General features: G+C 41.2%; 1 protein-coding gene across 2 annotated transcripts in view; it reads right to left on the bottom strand.

The window, feature by feature from the left end:
• gucy1b1 (guanylate cyclase 1 soluble subunit beta 1) overlaps positions 1 to 18,896 on the bottom strand; it is a 92,953-nt gene that overhangs the window by 49,806 nt on the left and 24,251 nt on the right. For both annotated transcript variants that reach the window (XR_014029772.1, XM_081360309.1), the window contains exon 10: positions 10,430 to 10,667. Coding sequence is in view for 1 of the 2 variants with exons in the window: in XM_081360309.1 (XP_081216435.1) it covers positions 10,430 to 10,667 (238 nt within the window). In the remaining variant the exon portion in view is untranslated. The remainder of the gene's footprint in view (positions 1 to 10,429; positions 10,668 to 18,896) is intronic.

The following is an 18,896-nucleotide window of genomic DNA, read 5'->3' as shown; positions in this document are numbered from 1 at the left end:
AGCATTTATGGGTACAAGTCGGGAACCGGCCTACCTTATATATTTCAAGGGTGCTGAGTCCAAAAAAACTGGTTCCCAAGCAAAATTTTGAGTTTTTTTCCTTCTAATTTGCATATCAAAATGGCCGCCAAATTGCCTATCTTGCTCAGTCGTTGGACCATTTTCCCCTAGTTTTTTTGTAAGTAGGCAATCAAGATGAGGAAATTAAGTTTCTAGATCGATAGTCAAGGGTCAGAGCAAAGATATAATGGAGGCACACTGCCTTTTTTATGTATATATTATGCAAAATACCAACTTTTAAGGTGAAATTAAGCATTATTTGTGTAATTTTTTAAGGCCGACATACATATTCAATCAATATCACTCTTTAATGTTCCCAGTGTATATATGATATGTGATGTATTCCATATTAAATAATAACTAAGAAAAACACCATTGCAAGTTGTCTGAGATTTCATTTTTAATGCAAATTAAGGTGAGACACTACAGGTGAATAGGGTAACATTTTTAACTAGCAGATATCACCATGAAACTTTCACAGTTGATTACCTACATTAAGATGAGAAAAAAAATGTATTACAAGTTTTCTGTAATTTAATGTTTAAATATGCAAATTAGGCAATATCTAATCAAATGTGCACTAATTTGCATATATTTAAAACAACGAAATCTGAGTATTGGATAAAGCCAGGTTAAAAATGTTTTTTTCATTGTGTTCACATATTAGATGGGAAAAAAAATTACAGAGGGATTTATGGATATCTACTTTTGTTATCCTGTAAATCAGAAAATACTGTCAATAGCCTTAAAAAAATGATTTTTGCCATGTTTTTTGGAATAAAATGTTATATAAATCAGGCTAGGATTAATATATTTACAAATCCCTCTGTAAATGTCTTCATAATATAACTAGGTACAAGACTGGAAAGTTTGGTGTATAGGTGCTACTGAAGTGGAGCGTCATCCATGTGGTTTCCTTAGTCTGCTTCCGAAGCCTTCACCGGCCCCAAGCAGGAGGACGGCACCGCCCGTCTCCGCCCCTTAGCCCGCCAAAATGCCAGGCTAAGCAGCACTCCTGAGATGGGCTGCTTGGAGTTAGGGCTCAGTTCTTCTCAGGAGCTGGTAGCAGGACCACTCCTTCCCCCGGTGGAGGGCCGGGGGAGAATCTTTTTTCTAAGAACTGATGCCCCTTCCTCCGAGCCCCAAGAGGCCATGGATGGCAGTGTGCGACGCTCTGCCTCGCCACTCTTGTCCCCCTCTATCGCCAGACCTCTGTCAGAGCAGGCCCCCCGTGGAACACTGGTCCTTCCCTGGCCTCCTCTGTCAGGATGCGGCAATGACCGTGCCCCCACACCGGGTCGCTACGCCGCCCACGTCCGGACCGTTCATTCCACTTCGCTGCCCTACCGAGGGTACGTCTGTGGTTCCCATGACCCCGCTGGTTCAGTTCTTGGGAGCCTGGCTAGAGCTTCCCAACCTGTCCCGCTGGGTTGAGAGAACCACCAGGCTCGGCTATGCGATTCAGTTCGCACGATCTCCTCCCCGCCTCCGGGGAGTCCGTTACACTATGGTGGGTGGCAATGCCCCTGTTACTGGCGAAAGGTGCAGTCGAGATTGTCCCTCCAGCCGAAATGAAGTCCGGGTTCTACAGCCCCTACTTCATTGTACCGAAGAAAACGGGTGGGTTACGGCCAATCCTGGACCTGCACGTCTTGAACCGATCCCTTCACAGGCTTCCGTTCAAGATGCTCACGTGCTTTCATGGCTTCAGCCTCTCCCTGGAGAATGGAGACTCCATCCAAAGACAGTTCAGCTGATTTGGGATCAGTTCGGGGACGCACAGGTAGACCTGTTTGCCTCCCACGACTCATCCCATTGTGACCTGTTTTACTCCCTGACCGAGGGCACGCTCGGCACGGACACACTGGTGCACAGCTGGCCGCGGGGCCTTTGCAAGTATGCATTTCCCCCAGTGAGCCTTCTTGCACAGACCCTGTGCAAGCTCAGGGAGGACAGGAAGAAGGTCATTTTGGTTGCCCCTCATTGACACAACCGGACCTGGTTCTCCAAACTAGTCCTCCTCGCGACAGCACCTCCCTGGCCAATCCCTCTGAGGAACGACCTGCTTTCTCAGGGACGGTGCACCCTATGGTACCCTCATCCCGATCTTTGGAACCTTCACGTGTGGCTCCTGGATGGGATGAGGCAGGTTTGAGTACCCAACCACCAGCGGTGGTGGCTACCATCACTTCCGCTAGAGCATTGTCCACGAGACATGCCTACGCGTTGAAGTGGAACCTCTTCGTCACCTGGTGCTCTTCTCGCAGAGAAAACCCCAGAAAATGCCCGATCAGTGTCGTGCTTTCCTTCCTGCAAGAAGGGTTGGACCGAAGGCAGTCTCCCTCCACCCTGAAAGTGCACGTTGCTGCTCCTCGACGAAGAAACATATCTGCATGTTGCCAGCATACTTCCTTATATACCCATGAGGTAAGGCGGAGTTACGCAATGCAAATTCCGCAGACCCATGGCATTTCTTTGCCATTGGCTCGTTTTATAAGCGAAACCCCATTCGTCGTCATGATGTAACGTCTCCGTTCCCTACTCAGGGAACGAGGGTAACATATGTAACCGAGACGTTTTACACCCCCTCTCAGAAGCCTTGGACATTTGGGACAATGTGTCAAAAAATATTTTCTCTAACCTCAAACCCTTTCTCCCACATTGTATGTAGTAGCAGCAACCATGTGTGGCCCACTATAGTCTTCTATCAAATAGCAGTATTCATTGGTTCCATGAGAGTGGGGCCAGCCCATAAAAATATCTTAAATTTTAACGTCTAGTCGGTCCACAGTCTTATTCTGCTCTTTTTGGTTTTCAGCTATTGTTTTTGTCTGACTTTTATTATGAAGTTTTGTCTGTGGGTCATAATTTGTCATTTACTTTGCAGTTTCGTCTGAGATGCATCTGAAATCGGTCACAAGTTCACTTGTTCATTATAGTGAATGGCACATGTACTTTATGGAGAAAAGAGAAATGAAATTGAGTGAGCGGCTTAAGATGACGGAATTTGTGTGTGCCAGAGAGTAGAAATAACTATTTTACACCTTAAAAAATAATGACGATAATAACTTTATATGGTATAATGAAAATAAATAACTTGTTCACTTGTTCTCATATTCATGTCATATTTAATAGATAGGTCATTCATTTTAATAGAATAATAATACAAAAACTACAAAAAAGAATTAACACAATGATATAATTGTATTATTTTTACTTATAAATTTGCCATTAAAAACAATAAATAGAGCACATAATACATGAAAGCTGTATTCCTTTCAGGGTTATCTGGTTTTGTTTATTTTTAGTTTTCTCCACATGGACTCTGTTTGTGTTTTCACCTTGGTTAGCTTGTCTTCATGGTTGTTAATTTGATTCATTACTCAGTTCAGGTGTGTGTTGTGTTCAGGTGTTCATGTCTCATTATCCTCTAACTACTTAAATTCAGATCAGTTTGTGTTTCGTGTTGGGTCTCGTCTATGTGTAGTTGTGTTTGGATGTACCTCTTTGGAGTACTCTGTTGGAGCATTAAAGCCTAACTTTCATCGTCGATTCTTTGGTGTTTTTGTTTTCCGTCTTGTTTGTGTTTTGCTTGGGGCCGGTGAATGCTTCGGAAGCAGACTAAGGAAACCACATGGATGACGCTCCACTTCAGTAGCACCTATACACCAAACTTTTGTCCTTGTACCTAGTTATAGTTATATTATGTTATATTATGAAGACATTTACAGAGGGATTTGTAAATATATTAATCCTAGCCTGATTTATATAACATTTTATTCCAAAAAACATGGCGAAAATCATTTTTTTAAGGCTATTGATAGTATTTTCTGATTTACAGGATAACAAAAGTAGATATCCATAAATCCCTCTGTAATTTTTTTTCCCATCTAACATGTGAACACAATGAAAATTTTTTTTTTAACCTGGCTTTATCCAATACTCAGATTTCGTTGTTTTAAATCTTTGCAAATTAGTGCACATTTGATTAGATATTGCCTAATTTGCATATTTAAACATTAAATTACAGAAAACTTGTAATACATTTTGTTTCTCATCTTAATGTAGGTAATCAACTGTGAAAGTTTCATGGTGATATCTGCTAGTTAAAAATGTTACCCTATTCACCTGTAGTGTCTCGCCTTAATTTGCATAAAAAAACTTGCAATGGTGTTTTTCTTAGTTATTATGTAATATGGAATACATCACATATCATATATACACTGGGAACATTTAAGAGTGATATTGATTGAATATGTATGTCGGCCTTAAAAAAAGTACACAAATAATGCTTAATTTCACCTTAAAAGTTGGTATTTTGCATAAATATATACATAAAAAAGGCAGTGAGCCTCCATTATATCTTTGCTCTGACCCTTGACTATCGATCTAGAAACTTAATTTCCTCATCTTGATTGCCTACTTACAAAAAAACTAGGGGAAAATGGTCCAACAACTGAGCAAGATAGGCAATTTGGCGGCCATTTTGATATGCAAATTAGAAGGTAAAAAACTCAAAATTTCGCTTGGGAACCAGTTTTTTTGGACTCAGCACTCTTGAAATATCCGATAAAATAATAATAATATAAATAATAAATATAAATAATAATAAATAATATAAAATCCATCTAGTCTAGTACTATTGAGGAGAGATTAGGAAGTTCTCCTTCCCAGGAAAGCCAGTCTTCTAGGATGTTGTGGGGAAGGTTTGGGTCATCCCTTTTTCTTGCCTTTGCCCACAGGTGTTGGACAATGATCTTGGCTCTTGTTGTGTAGGGGAGGATATAGCCAAGAGGATCGTATTGGCTCGCAAGAACTCTGTAGATGTGACGCATGGTTGGAATTGTAGCTTCAATAGCTCTGTGCCTGTATTTCAGGGTGTCCGTATGGCAATTCCAGTGGAGGCCTAGAGTAGATTCCATGGGATCAAGGGAAGGATGATGTGACAGCCAGAGCTCTGCCTGGTCTGACCTAGCATCGGGAGGGAGATCACAGATGACCTTGGGGTCATTACTGGCCCATTGTCTAATCTCAAAGCCACCAGAGGAGAGGGTTGCACACATGCAGTGAAGGAGGTCCTTAGCTTCCTCTGGTGCGGGAAGACTTTGAAGGCAGTTATCCACATAGAAACAATGCTGTATGGAATAGATAATGCGCTCATCTGCCTGTGCATCCTTGGCGATCCTCTGGAGGGCATAAATGGCACAGCATGGGCTGGCGGTGGTGCAAAATGGAATGACTTGCCATTCATATACAGTTGGAGGGGATCTACTGTGTAGGTCACGCCAGAGGAAGCGCAGGAGGGATTTATCTCGTGGTAGCAGACGCACCTGGTGGAACATGGACTTAATGTCTCCGCTGATGGCAATCTTGTGCTGCCTGAAACAGAGGAGAACTCCAAGGAGGGAAGGTCCAAGGATTGGACCAGGGAGCAATTGGGAATTCAGGCATTAATTTTGATAGGAGAAAGAACAATCAAATACAATGCGGTCCTTTCCATTATGACGCACAATGTGGTGAGGTATGTACCAAGACTCAGAAGCATCTGCTACTTCAGATGAGGTTAACTTCTTGACATACCCAGCATCAGCTAACTTCTGGATCTCTCTGGTATAGGTCTCCGCCTGTGGGGGGTTTTGGAGCAATCGCCTCTCACAACTGCGAAGACGTGACATAACTGCTTCCTTAGGGGCCTTTAGGGGGAGCCAGGGATCTGCTCAGAGGAGAGGTGTGGCATACTGTAAGACGTCATCAACAGGAATTCGGATGGTTTGAGTCTCCAGCTGGTGAATTGCATCTTGGTCCCGTTTAGAGCGGACAACCATTTTTGTGTTCCTCGGAGGTACTGTGTCCAGCTGCCAAAGTTTTTGCACATTGTGGTGGATGTCATCAGGTGGGAATTTAAAGGAGATATAGTGACACTTGGTGGAGGGAGAGCTAACAATATCTCTAGCAGGGCCCTGTAACGTCCATCCGAGACGGGTTTTGATTGCTACAGGGGCTCCGGGGAGGGGGCCGGGCCTAATTTCACAGGCAGTGTTGGAGTGATCAGGTGGGTATGATCAGCTCCTATGAGTAGAAGGGGGCTTACGTTCTCATGCTGATTCAAGGGAATCTGCCAGAGATGAGTGTAGCGCCGCTGGAGGGATTTCACAGGATGAGAATGTTCGGACAAGGAATTATAGTGATGGCATAGGATTTCTCTGGATGGGCCTTTGGAATGAGGGTGAAGGACACGGCAGCACCGTTTAGAATCTGGACATCCTGTCTCACAGTCCTCAGCTTCAGGCTCTCAGACTCTCCTAACAACTGGAGTTTCTGGGCGGCAGGATGCAGAAGGATCGTACGTTCTGACCCATCATCCAATATGGCATACGTATCTAAGGACTTGTTTCCATTACGCAGGGTCACTTCAACTACCTTTAGAAGCACTTTATTGCAATTGCTAGGATGGTCTAGGTAGAAATTCTGCACTTGCCTCTGGTTGATGTTGCATAGGACCTGCAGATGTTTCCCATTGCATTGGTTGCAGCGTCCCTTCAGATCACACTGGTTTGCAAAGTGGTCTCGTGCACACCGCCAGCAGCGTTTCTGTCCTTTGATCCAACTAGTTCTCTGATCTTCAGTGAGCTGGAGGAAGTCATCACATTTACTAACATGATGTTCAGGGGAGTTACAGTAAGCACACACTGGACAGCGTGTGGATGTGGTGTTGGGGGGAAGCTGACTGTCTCTAAGAGGAGCTATCTGGACTTTAGGGGAGGTCACTTGGGAAGTCTTGCTACCATGGAGTATAGCTGTAGCTCTGAATGGGTGAGAGGGTGGTGGCCTTGGTTGGACAGGTTGAAGGGTTCTCTCCCTTCTGAGCTGGCAGCGGGTTTCCTGTTGTAGCCAGGAGGAGAAATCTAGGAGGTTATAGGAGAGGGGACCTGGTCTGCTCAAACTCATGCTTCTCTTAAACTGACAAAAGTGCTCACTGGGTAGTTTCTCTAGTAGCCGCTCGACATGTGAGCCACAGGTAAGCTCGGAGAGACCTTCGCGCCCCATGGATTGGAGGAGACCCACTAAAGCCTGTACTCTAAGGGAAAACTGATCTAGGCCTCTACCATCACCTATCCGGATAGCAGGATAGCCCAGAGCTCTCTCAGAGCAAACTGTCTGGGTTGGCCATAACGCTCATCTAGGGCCCGAATAGCTTGAGTGTAGGGATCCTGGGCATAAACATAAGCTAAGGCAAGCCGCTTTGCCTGATCTACCTTTAAGTGATCCAGTAAGATGTGAGATTTATACTGCTCCGACTCTCCTGGGTCCAACAGGTTGGATAGGGCCATCTTTAACACCATATACTGACTTTCATCCTCTCTAGTAAGATCAGGGAATGAGGGTCCTTCTATCTTGCTATATGACTGCAGTCGGCCTGAAGGGGGAGCTAAATGGCTTGGTGGAGCTGCAGAAGTAAGGTGGTGAGGCTGCACATTGCGGGGCTGGTATGCTGGCTGGGCAGAGTGGGCCATAGCTCTAGGCAAATTTTGAGGTGATGACATGTAGGCTAGAAGCAATGGGTTATGTGAGACTGGGACTTGACAGGTGACAGGGAACTGACTATGGTCAGAAGGATTTGTGTGCTGCCAGGACTGAGCTAAGGTCTGAATGGCAGGGGCACAGCTTACAGGAGGCGGATAAAAAAGCTGCTCTCGAGGTGGGGAAGAAAAGGGCTTATAGTCACTTGTGGTAGCCTGGGGTGGTATTGCAGCATGCTGGGCTTGTGATGCTACTAACTGAGGGCCAAGGTTTTCAGGGGATGGTACTGAACGAGACTGTGAGGAGTGGCCTTTACAAAGCATACAGTGCTGGATTAGTCTACCTTGATTTCTTACTTCTTCTAGTAACTGCTGTAAGAGCTCAGTTTGAGGGTCAGGAATTGGGGCTACATGAGGGTCATGTGGGTATTCAGGGGCTAGGGCTCTTCCAGAAGAGACGGGTGAGGGAGGGTCTGTTGCTGGCTCCAGCTCTTCCGGTGGTTCCGGCTCTTCCTCTTCATCCTCCTCGCTGGGTAGTTGAGGTGGCTCTTCCTCCTCCTCAGACTCATACTGTGGTTGATACTGAGGTCCAACACCACAGATGTCTGCAGAATGAAGCGGTGGTGGCTCTGGTGCTACAGCAGGAGGTCGTGGCCGCTGACCATATTCCATGACGTAGTCATCATAGCGTACAGGACGCGGGGCTTGGCGGTGAGGACGCTGAAGTAATGAAGGCAAGGAGTGACTGGACATCTCCACTGGTCGTCAATGGCTCCGGCTCAAAGGACCATGAAAAGGAGGTTTGAGAGGGATGTGCAGGTGGCTGGCTTGAGACCAGTGGAGGTGTCGGTAAGAACAGTCCAGTCCAGTCACTTTAAGTACACAACGTCTTTCTTTATTAGGTATATGTATGTTTGTGTGTGTGTGTGACAATTAGCTACATAATGCCACAATACAAGGCCACAATTCATTTGAATGATAATCAAACATTTGTACAAGAACATTGTTCATGTTTGCTGCAGAATGCATTGAAGCCAACAATGCCACTAAAAAGAATTGTCACGTTGTCGTATCGTTTAGCAGGCACAGGCCGCTTATGCCGCAGTTAGATTGCAGGAACTAAGATTGCAGGAAATTAGCTAGGTAGCCTACAAACAAAGTCGATACATACATTTTCTCTGCCCCGTAATTAATGAACTGGTAATGCCTATAAATACTCGAATGCACATACAGTATCCTTACAATTACCACAGTGAGTCACAAGTTAAACTGTTCAATCCAACAGTAGAAACATATGGAACTTACATAGTTCAATAACGCACACAAGGCAGGAGACACGGCATTTCCAGCAGCAACACACTAGGATTCCACCATGTGGCAAAAGGAAGGGGCTGTGTGTACAGGTGCTGCCTAATGTAGTCTGTGGCTGATTGAGGCTAATTAGTTGAAGGTGTGGTGAACTGCATGGGAACTGAGTGGCAAAGAAAACTGGGGCGTGGCAACTGCAAGACAGAGAGGAAAACTTCCAAACACAGGGGCATCGCTGCTCCACCTGGTTGAGGGCCAGGCAGAGAATCTTTTGTTTAATCAAATTCTGTTCCGCCACTGGTGTCTCAGTCAGCGGTACCCAATTTCTCAGTAAGATCAGCTTCTCTATCTCTGGGTCTCAAGAGGGTGCGGATGACAGTGAGCGACACTTCCATGCCTTGCCTCTCATTCTTTCATAATATGCTCGCGCTGCGAGGCAGAGCAGCTGTTGCAAATCATCGCATGCCAATGTGCATTGGCTCATTTAGTTTACACTCTAAGTGGATTGGTCTCTCAAGCGAGATCCCCTTATCGTCAGATCACCTCTGACGTACATTCCGTTACCTCCTCGGGGAACGAGGGTTACCATACGTAACTGAGTCATATTGATTAACAACATGCGTTTACTATATAAATAGGATTAGGATTCATGTTTGGTTTAGGGTTAGTTGCTTATAATTATGCATAATTTACTGTTATTACTATAGTAAGTACACTGTAAAATAAAGTTTTACCAAACTAGGTTGTTGCTGTTGGAATTTAAATGAGATGCTGGCCTTATAATTAGCCTTACAGTTTCTGTAATATTAAACAAAGAACAATATATCAGTATTGTTGTTTGATTAATATTCCCTAATTACCAATTGCACACATATGTAATCTAAAGGTCTCTAGTAAATAAATTAGTAAATTCCTGTGCTTCTATTCCAGTAATGGTTACTAATTAGAATGTGAATTGTGTACACGCTCTGGATTGCCTACAGCAAGGTTGAACAAATAATAAAAAAAATTAAATCAACTCACATAAGATGATTCAATCTGGCACTTGTCCTAAAATAAGCTTCACACCCTGATCTAAATATAGTCATTCATCTATTGATCTAATTAGGTACATCATAAAAGATTTATTATAAAACTACGTATCATAAAAAGACTTATAAAAGAGGGGTTTTTTTTGGAAGTTTGCTAAAAGTGACACTGAAATTAGATTTTGATATATTTTTCACCTTGCAAGTTATAATGCTTTAATTTACATTGTGGATAATGTAAGAAGCACATTCACACAAATGTATCCATGTACCTGGGACCATTTTTGTCAAGACAAAACATTTTTATTTTAAGGCCAGTCACAATCATACAAAGTTGTGTCTTTTGTGTGCTGAATATATTTGTTTATGTCTGTGAGTATGGCTATAAAAGTATTTGTATATCTATCAATTTTGAAGCATTTTCAGTGATTTTATTTTATAGTATTTAATTTTCCTCTCAGCAGTTCCACTAAAACAAAAACAGATTCAATTTCCAGGTTAAAATTCACTCACCTTATACACATAAGGGTTCTTCCGAGAATCAGTGAGAATGTCAAATCTTGTGTAGATGTCATTGAGCAGGTTGACGATTTTAATGGCTCCCTCTGCTGATGCATGTTTGCTGCAGAATGCATTGAAGCCAACAATGCCACTAAAAAGAATTGTCACGTTGTCGTATCGTTTAGCAGGCACAGGCCGCTTATGCCGCAGTTCATTGGCTACAGACGGAGGCAGAACAGAGTACAGCAACCTGAAAAAAAGAGGTATTATTATTTGCATGTGCACTCTTTAAAAAACAACATATGTTCATTGAATTAAATGTCACTGAACAAAATATAACCTATGTATTTTGAGTCATACAATTTACTGTTCTGTAGTCATTCAAAGCAATAAAGTTGTTTACTTCTGTTTGTTTAAAAAAAAAAAAAAAAAAAAAAAAGTTAAAAAAGACCTAAATGAATGAATATAATACAAAACGAATCCTTTTGTGAAATTCACTTCAACTGACCATGGAATAATGTGCATCACTTCATTCTTTTAGACACTGTACTTTCCCTGAAGGTTGAGTGCTAATTATCCACAGAGCTGTTTGAGTATTAGCTCTCTACATTTAGACATTCATCCATCTGTTCTGATTTTATTTCATACTGCCAATGGGAAAACACAAATATTAACCTCTGCGATCAAAAAGCATTTCAGAGCTCTGTTATACAACATGATAGGAAATAGTTATGAAATTACTAGCTTATACTAATATTATAAATATTACAGGCTCTTTATAAATAATATTGCATGTATTTATTTAAGTTTATTTAAGCATTTATTTAATCAGACATAGAGCAAATGAAGTAATATTGTGAAATATTATTACAATTTAAAATAACTGTTTGTTTGTTTTTTCAATATTTTAATACAAATTTTAATTTCAATTACGTCTTTGATGAAAAATCTGAATTTTTCATGTAGTCTTAAGTGTACAACATAAAACAGCAGTCTTCTATGAGGCGAGACCGACTTGTGACGACCAGGGGTCCGTTCTTCGTACGTTGCTTAAAACATCCGAGATCAAATGAGACATCCAAGATGATATCATCGTGCTGATCATGATCTGGCTAATTAGGTTCTTCGAACACGCTTGCCGGATATGGTTAGTATAGCTGGGTTGAGTTATCTGAGATAATTGCGCGTTCATGCGAAGTTTAAAAGGGGATATGTATCGATAGTAGAAACATTGATCAGCAACGCTGCTATTGGCTGCTCAGCGTAGCCTAAGAGCGCGCTCAGTTTTTCTCCTCAGCAGAGCAAGAACTAATAGTCGAAGTTTATTCGGAATTTTAATGTTTAATCAAAACGCCAGGGAACACCTCAAAGTCTGCAAAAGCCAGGAGAGAGGGCTGGCAAAAAGTAGCAGACAATTTGAATCCGTTAGAAGTGGCCATGTTAGATGTTTTTATCACTTATTAGCCTATATTTTTGTATTTTAATAATTGCATAATTACTTTGGTTCATTGTAATGTCAGAGTCACCACACTAGAACATGGGAACAAATAAAAGTGAAGTACAAAAATATTCTACATAATGGTAATTTTTAGTTATATAGTGTCTTTTATAAAAGGCACTGTTAAATATATGGTTGTCTGTTTATAAAAGCAACCAAGAAAAAGACTGACAAAAAAAGAAAAGATCTTAGTAGCCTACACTGTAAAATAATTTTTGCTGCATTAAATTAAGGCCATATATTCATTTCAACTGTTAAATCTTGAGTAATGATGAATTGCTTTGACTTGTGAAAGTGAAAACTGATAAACTTATGTTAATGTACAAATATTTTGCCATGAGTTATTGATCAAATTTTTCCAGAGTGTAGTTCATTGTAATGACATTGTGTTTTCTTCTTTTGTGCACTTTTACACAATACACCAACACTTGTATCTGTTCCCAAGAAAGTGGTGGCTGAAATATGTGCAGTAAGTGGACATTTTCTTACTTTCCAAAGGAAAGAAAGTATAAGACTTTGTAATGTCAATTTGTTTCCATTGCACTGGACAGTGAATAAACCCTCTCAGATAACTGTCATATGGAGGAACTAGCCTACCTGCAAGTGCATAAATAACTTTACTTAATTTATACTTGTATGCTTTATGGCTGCAATATAAGTTGCAGGATTCCACATCTACAGAAAGGCCTACAGAAGAGTCTGCACAGACAGAGGAGACATAGGCCTACAGGTGGGCAGTGTATAGACAACTTTTCCTTTTTATTTGTTGCATGAGGCATGTGTCTAATATCTCTTGTTGCAGGCACTTGACCACTGGCTTTTCTTTACAAAGAACAATTGAAATAAAACAATGAACTAAGCATATTTGTCTTTTATTAAACATTTAATGAAAAGTTTTTTTTTGTTTTTTTTGGCAATGTTGTGTAATATGGCACATGCCATATTACAGGTGTTATTATCAGGTGTGCAACCCTCAGACTTCTCAGACACTGAAATCTTCCCTTTAGCCAAAGTTAATTTCATTGTGTGCCCTTGTTCTGGCTAGAGCTGCATTGTAACTGGTTTGGGTCAGGGAATGGGGACATAAAACACCTGTCTGCAGGCAGGAACATGTCATAATCACCTATGAAAAAAAATGCAGTTCTGTTAGGATCAGCATAAGTGTATGTAATACAGTGAGCTTGATATTTAATTGTGGAACTTTCCTTACCACTTTCACATAATGTGCATAAATGTAAATCTCTGAAAATGCCTAAGTCATGCACAGATCCTGGTCATTTTGCTTTCACATTTGTGATATGGAAGATTTTAGTCAACTGCCTTTTTTATTATTTGATATAATATTACTAATCTGTAATATTAAGAATCACAATAGTAACTGGGCTGCACATTTACATTGTGAACCCCCTTTCTGCTCACATAATCCCCTTCATTGAGGCCTTGATGGCAGTCTATGGTCTAGCCTATAGTACCAATCACGTTAGTGAAGCCAGAGTGACATACTATTACAGCATATGGCATGGTCATGATTGAATGATCTTCATAAAAAATTATGATAGCCTAAAAAAAAAAAAAAACTGGCTTGGAAATGGCACAAAAAAAAAACTAAAACTGTTTTTTAAACCTAAAAGCGCCAGGTAAACTCAGAATGACACGACAGACAGCACTTTCCATCAAGTTCTCCGCATCTCCAATAGTGTAAAGGAAAGAGCCACTTGCAAATAATCTTAGAGCAATGCAAACAGTTTGTGCTGTAGTTAAGCCCGACTCCGACAAGTCGAAAATAAATGTTCGTTTCCAACAAATTAATAATGTAAACGACAATCTCACGAGTCACGAGAAAAAAAATATACATATCTAAGAAAGTGCACTATCGCGCTGCGCTGGACCAAACAATCCAAGATCATGCCAAATCGCCAACAATCAAATCCAGCTAAGTGAGTTAACGACGTACGAAGAATGTGCCCCAGGTTCTGTTTTTGTCGTGTTTCTGTTTGTGCTTGGACTTTGTTTTATTTCATTCAGTCTCCTTGATTCTGCCGGTGCTTATTGTATTCAATTATCCCTAGCTTGCTTAATCATTAGTTTCCTTGTTTCAGGTGTGTTGTCTTGTTAGCTTGTATGGTCCCTCTCGTTGTTCTCATTTGCCCCAGCTGTGTCTCGTTCCCTCATCCCTTCTGTGTATTTAAACCCTGTGTGCTCTCTTGTTCCTGGTCAGTTATTGTATGCACGTTCCGTGTGCATGTACCTGTTTCCTGTTCTGAGTTAATTAAAGTTTACTGCTGCATTTAGATCCGACTACCGTCTTTGCTTCCACTAGAGTCATGACACTACTTTATCTCCATCTAAAAACAGTGTCCTAAAATACATAAACCATATACATAAACTTTAAAGAAAATGGCTCAGTCAGAACTCATGCTGCGTCCCAATTCGCATACTATCTGTCCAAAATAGTATTTGAAAATAGAATTAGTCCCAAATCGTAGTATGTTGAAATGAGTGTTCCAAAGATACCCAGATGGTCTACTTTTTCTGGTCAGAATCTGAAGTGCAGATCGATGCGCACTCTAATGACTAATCGCACTTTTCCATTACCAGTACCAGCAAACACGAGTGAAAAGTGTTAAAAAACTACAGACATGGAGGACGCGTGAGTCATGGGTTATGTAGAGAGGTTTAGATAAAGGGGTTTGAGTGATTAATTATCAGTATCTAACCTGACGAAAATGTATTTATTCAATATTGTCTACTTTATATTGCATCTGCAGCAGCATTGTGAACTTTTGTAAAGATACATTTAGCCATTAACTTTTAAATGCATCATTATATTCAAATTGCAAAACACATGAAGAAAGTCTCCACATGAAGGACCCACGACTGGCAGATGAACGTGCAACTACATTTCTCTCCGAAATGGTAGGAAATTAAATTAGATTGAATGGAGGATTTTAACTGTGACAAGATGATTGACAAGGTAGTTTACGGTGACAGGATGCACGCGACAGATCTGTCCGTTAAGATGTCGGCATCAGTGTCCTAAATTGACCAACAAGTTTTAGTGCAAGACACCTGCTAGTGAAGACAAGGCTGCACTATTCAGGGGTGCGTTTCCCAAAAGCATCGTTAGCCAACTATGGTCGCAAGTTCCGTCGTTATCAGCATTTCAACCAGTATGTGTTTCCCGAAACCATCGTTCAAACGAACATTTGCAAACAGCATCGCAAAGTTGTGTGGTTGGAACGACAGCTGTTCGAATGTTCGTTTGAACGATGGTTTCGGGAAACACAGACTCGTTTAACTATGCTGATAACGACGGAACTTGCAACCATAGTTGGCTAACCTGTGGTTAGAAGCATAGTTTCTTGTTTGCATGACATGTGGACTTAATAAATCCTTATCTTGAGCAAAATAAGCAAGCTGACATTCAGTACAATCTGTATCTTTTATTTAGATAACATACAAATGTCATTTACATGTTTAGTTTGTCAAGAGATTTAAAGCACCGTTTTTGAAGAGTGTGCATGTGCGAACGTGCTCTACCACGTAAGAACGAGACTATGATTGAATCTGGAAATAAAGCAAAATAACTGAGAAAGATGAGAAATAGTCCTCAGATGCCATGTTCGTAATTTATAGCAAAACATCTAGCATTAATTCGATCTCAAACAGAAAGTTATTACTCCACCACCTGCGTGACATCATTAACCAACGTGGTTGAACGACCAATTTGCTACAATATGGTAAACAGAGGAAACATGGGAAACAGGGAAACAGTCGTGACTATAGTTGATTTCTTCAACGATGCATCATACTATGGTAGTGAAACAGCGAGTTATGTCATTGTATGGGAAATGCACCCCAGAACATTCAGAATATGGCCCTTTGTTCACCTGTTATCCAAAAGTCACAAACATCCAGGTTTCCAAGAAATGCATGTGCATCTAACGCTACTGGAAAAAACAAGTATGTACATTTGAAATGAACTGAAAAAAAAAAAAAAATGCTTAGAAGTCTTAACCACAAGTCAGCTACTGAGTAATTCTTACACTTATAGCTTGTAATTTGCAACACAAATGAAAAAACCTACTCTGTATTTAATGAAGATTTTCTTTTAAATTCTGACTAGAACACACAGGCATTTGTGTAGCTCCAGCTGGTATTTATTGTCTGTGTGGATGAGAGAGAGTTTCTCTGGTGATGTTCAAGGTTCTCCACCAGATTTAATAAACAAACAGAGAGCTTGCAGACTGAGGCAGACCAGCTCCCCATGGAGAGCGTAAATACAGCCCAATTTTTCAAGCAGGAAAAGAGAGACAGCCATCTTTAAAAAGATGTACGCAGGGGAAACAAAGTATTTCATGCTTATTTTTTATCATAATAGCCATGTGACAGTTTGTGTGGCATTATATCACCAAACTATAGACTCGAAGCAGGATTGTAAGGGCTTACGGTGCCATCTGGGATAGGGCCTTAGTCATAAGACCTAAAAGTGACCTCTGTTGCATTACTCAGTGTATTGGTCTGGATCTGGGTCCTCACACATTGTCTCCCATAAGCCTGTTTCCAGCTTGCCTTGTGTAACCGCCCATTTAGACAGGAAGAGATGGTCTGATTGAAATGTAATGTAATTTACATATTACTGTGCAAAGGTAATGATAACATGCAGAGGAGGAGATGAGCCTTATTTTATTTATCCGGAAATTATAGAATACTGTAAACTCCACACAGACTATGAAGGGTCTTCCTTTAGTGAAGAAGGGATGGGAAGAAGCAAAGAAATTATGACAGAAATTTTAACACTATACTGTATTACATTTAAGTATGATGTATGGTTTACTGTAGCTGAGAATAGATCAAAAATCAGTTAATCTCAAAATCAGTGTTGGGGGTAATGCATTACAAGTAATGTGAGCAACGTAATCAGATTACTTTTTGAAGTAACTAGTAAAAAAAAAATGTGGAAGGCACAGGCCATAGAAAGGGACTTATTTCCATTAATTCATAGCAAACCTATAATAATAATATAATAATAATTCATTACATTTATATAGCGCTTTTCTCGGCACTCAAAGCGCTTTACATTGAAGGGGGAATCTCCTCAACCACCACCAATGTGCAGCATCCACCTGGATGATGCGACGGCAGCCATATTGCGCCAGAACGCCCACCACACACCAGCTTACTGGTGGAGAGGAGGTATATCAGTATATGGGGATGATTAGTAGGCCATGATGGACAGAGGCCAATGGGCAAATTTGGCCAGGATGCCAGGGTTACACCCCTACTCTTTCGAAAGACATCCTGGGATTTTTAATGACCACAGAGAGTCAGGACCTCGGTTTTACGTCTCATCCGAAGGACGGTGCTCTTTGACAGTATAGTGTCCCCGTCACTATACTGGGGCATTAGGACCCACACAGACCACAGGGTGAGCACCCCCTGCTGGCCTCACTAACACCTCTTCCAGCAGCAACCTGGTTTTCTCAGGAGGTCTCCCATCCAGGTACTAACCAGGCTCAGCCCTGCTTAGCTTCAGTGGGCAACCAGTCTTGGCTACAGGGTGACATGGCTGCTGGCTATGAATGAACATGCATATATCCAGCCCTTTTCCAACTCAGTTGTATATTCACTTGAGACACAAACAATCATGTATCTAATTTCCCTGTGACCATAGGTTATTTTATAGTGTTTGCCTTTGTATTAATCCTTGAATTGATTAACCAAGATCGCATATGTACCATTCTTGGTATCTACGAATTTGTATTTTGATGACCTACATGATTGGATATATTATATGTTGATACCTGTGGTTTTAACCTCCATCAAAACCCAATCCAGTTACATATGTAAAATACAATGCTCGAAGACAAAGGATTGTAAACTTTGCCTCTAAAGGTTTAAGTTCCTATTGGATCACTGATCCCTAGCATGAGTGACCTCCACAAGAAGTTAAAAGCCACTGTTCTTTTCTCTTCCTTCTACTCCTGGGTGCTGTTCATGTAGGACCTCACCAGGCCCCAGAGCAGATGCAGCCGCGCCGGCAGGCCTCAACACATCAAGCCATGTGAAACTTCCTCGACCATAACAGCGCCAGGCTAACATTACAAGTTCATCATAATTTCTTCATTAAACGCGGGAGAAATTGATTGCAACATCAACATCGACCACGGAACCATCAAGACTTTCTCCTGAGACTGCATATCGGGACGCTCATTTAACGACTAAAGCATTGCAAGTATCGTACAATTAACTTACTAAACAGAGGTTTAGTATAAGTGGTAGACCCCATGTTATAAAGGTGCTTTGAAGTAAGAAACAGATGGTTCTTTTGGATGGTTAAATGACTCTGTTCATAGCTTCAATCCCCTGTTCTGTTCCGGTTTCATTCACTTTCACTTTTCAATTCCCATGTGTGTGTGTGATGTGTGTGAATGTGTTTGTGTAGATTAGTTATGTGTTTGTGATTTAGTTAAACAAAACTTTTGTGTAATTTAACAATGCAATTACAGCTACGGAAGCTATGCTAAGGATGACTTATTTTCTGTGACCACGAAAAAATATATTTTCTAAGAGTTGATAGAAGATTTACCAATACTGAGTGTTTGCTGGACAAACAGATTAATTGATTGTAATATTAATTCAGCTACATCCAGTTAATTCTATTAACTGATCCAAATATTTATAATTAATTATAATGAGTTATAATTAGCTTCCCTTTTGAGCTAATTTGCAACAGCATTCCATCCTTGTGTTTCTGGATGAGGTAGTTTCCTGGTCTCATCTGACAGCCACAATAACTGCCTCACATGTCTGGGCCTTCAACACGCTGGGCGACCCAGCATCCATTTGGAGCCCGCGCGGGAGGATCAGATGTCGATCGCTGCATCGGAGGGTGGGCTTGAGCCCCTTTGGGAATGAAGACTAAGCAGTGCTGCCCCCTTCTGGGAGAATGGCGCCGGTTGAGTCAGACCCAGAGTTGAC

This window comes from Scardinius erythrophthalmus (assembly GCF_964197995.2).
Source record: "Scardinius erythrophthalmus genome assembly, chromosome: 3".
Lineage (NCBI taxonomy): Eukaryota > Metazoa > Chordata > Actinopteri > Cypriniformes > Leuciscidae > Scardinius > Scardinius erythrophthalmus.
This window is presented reverse-complemented; position numbering and strand designations above follow the sequence as displayed.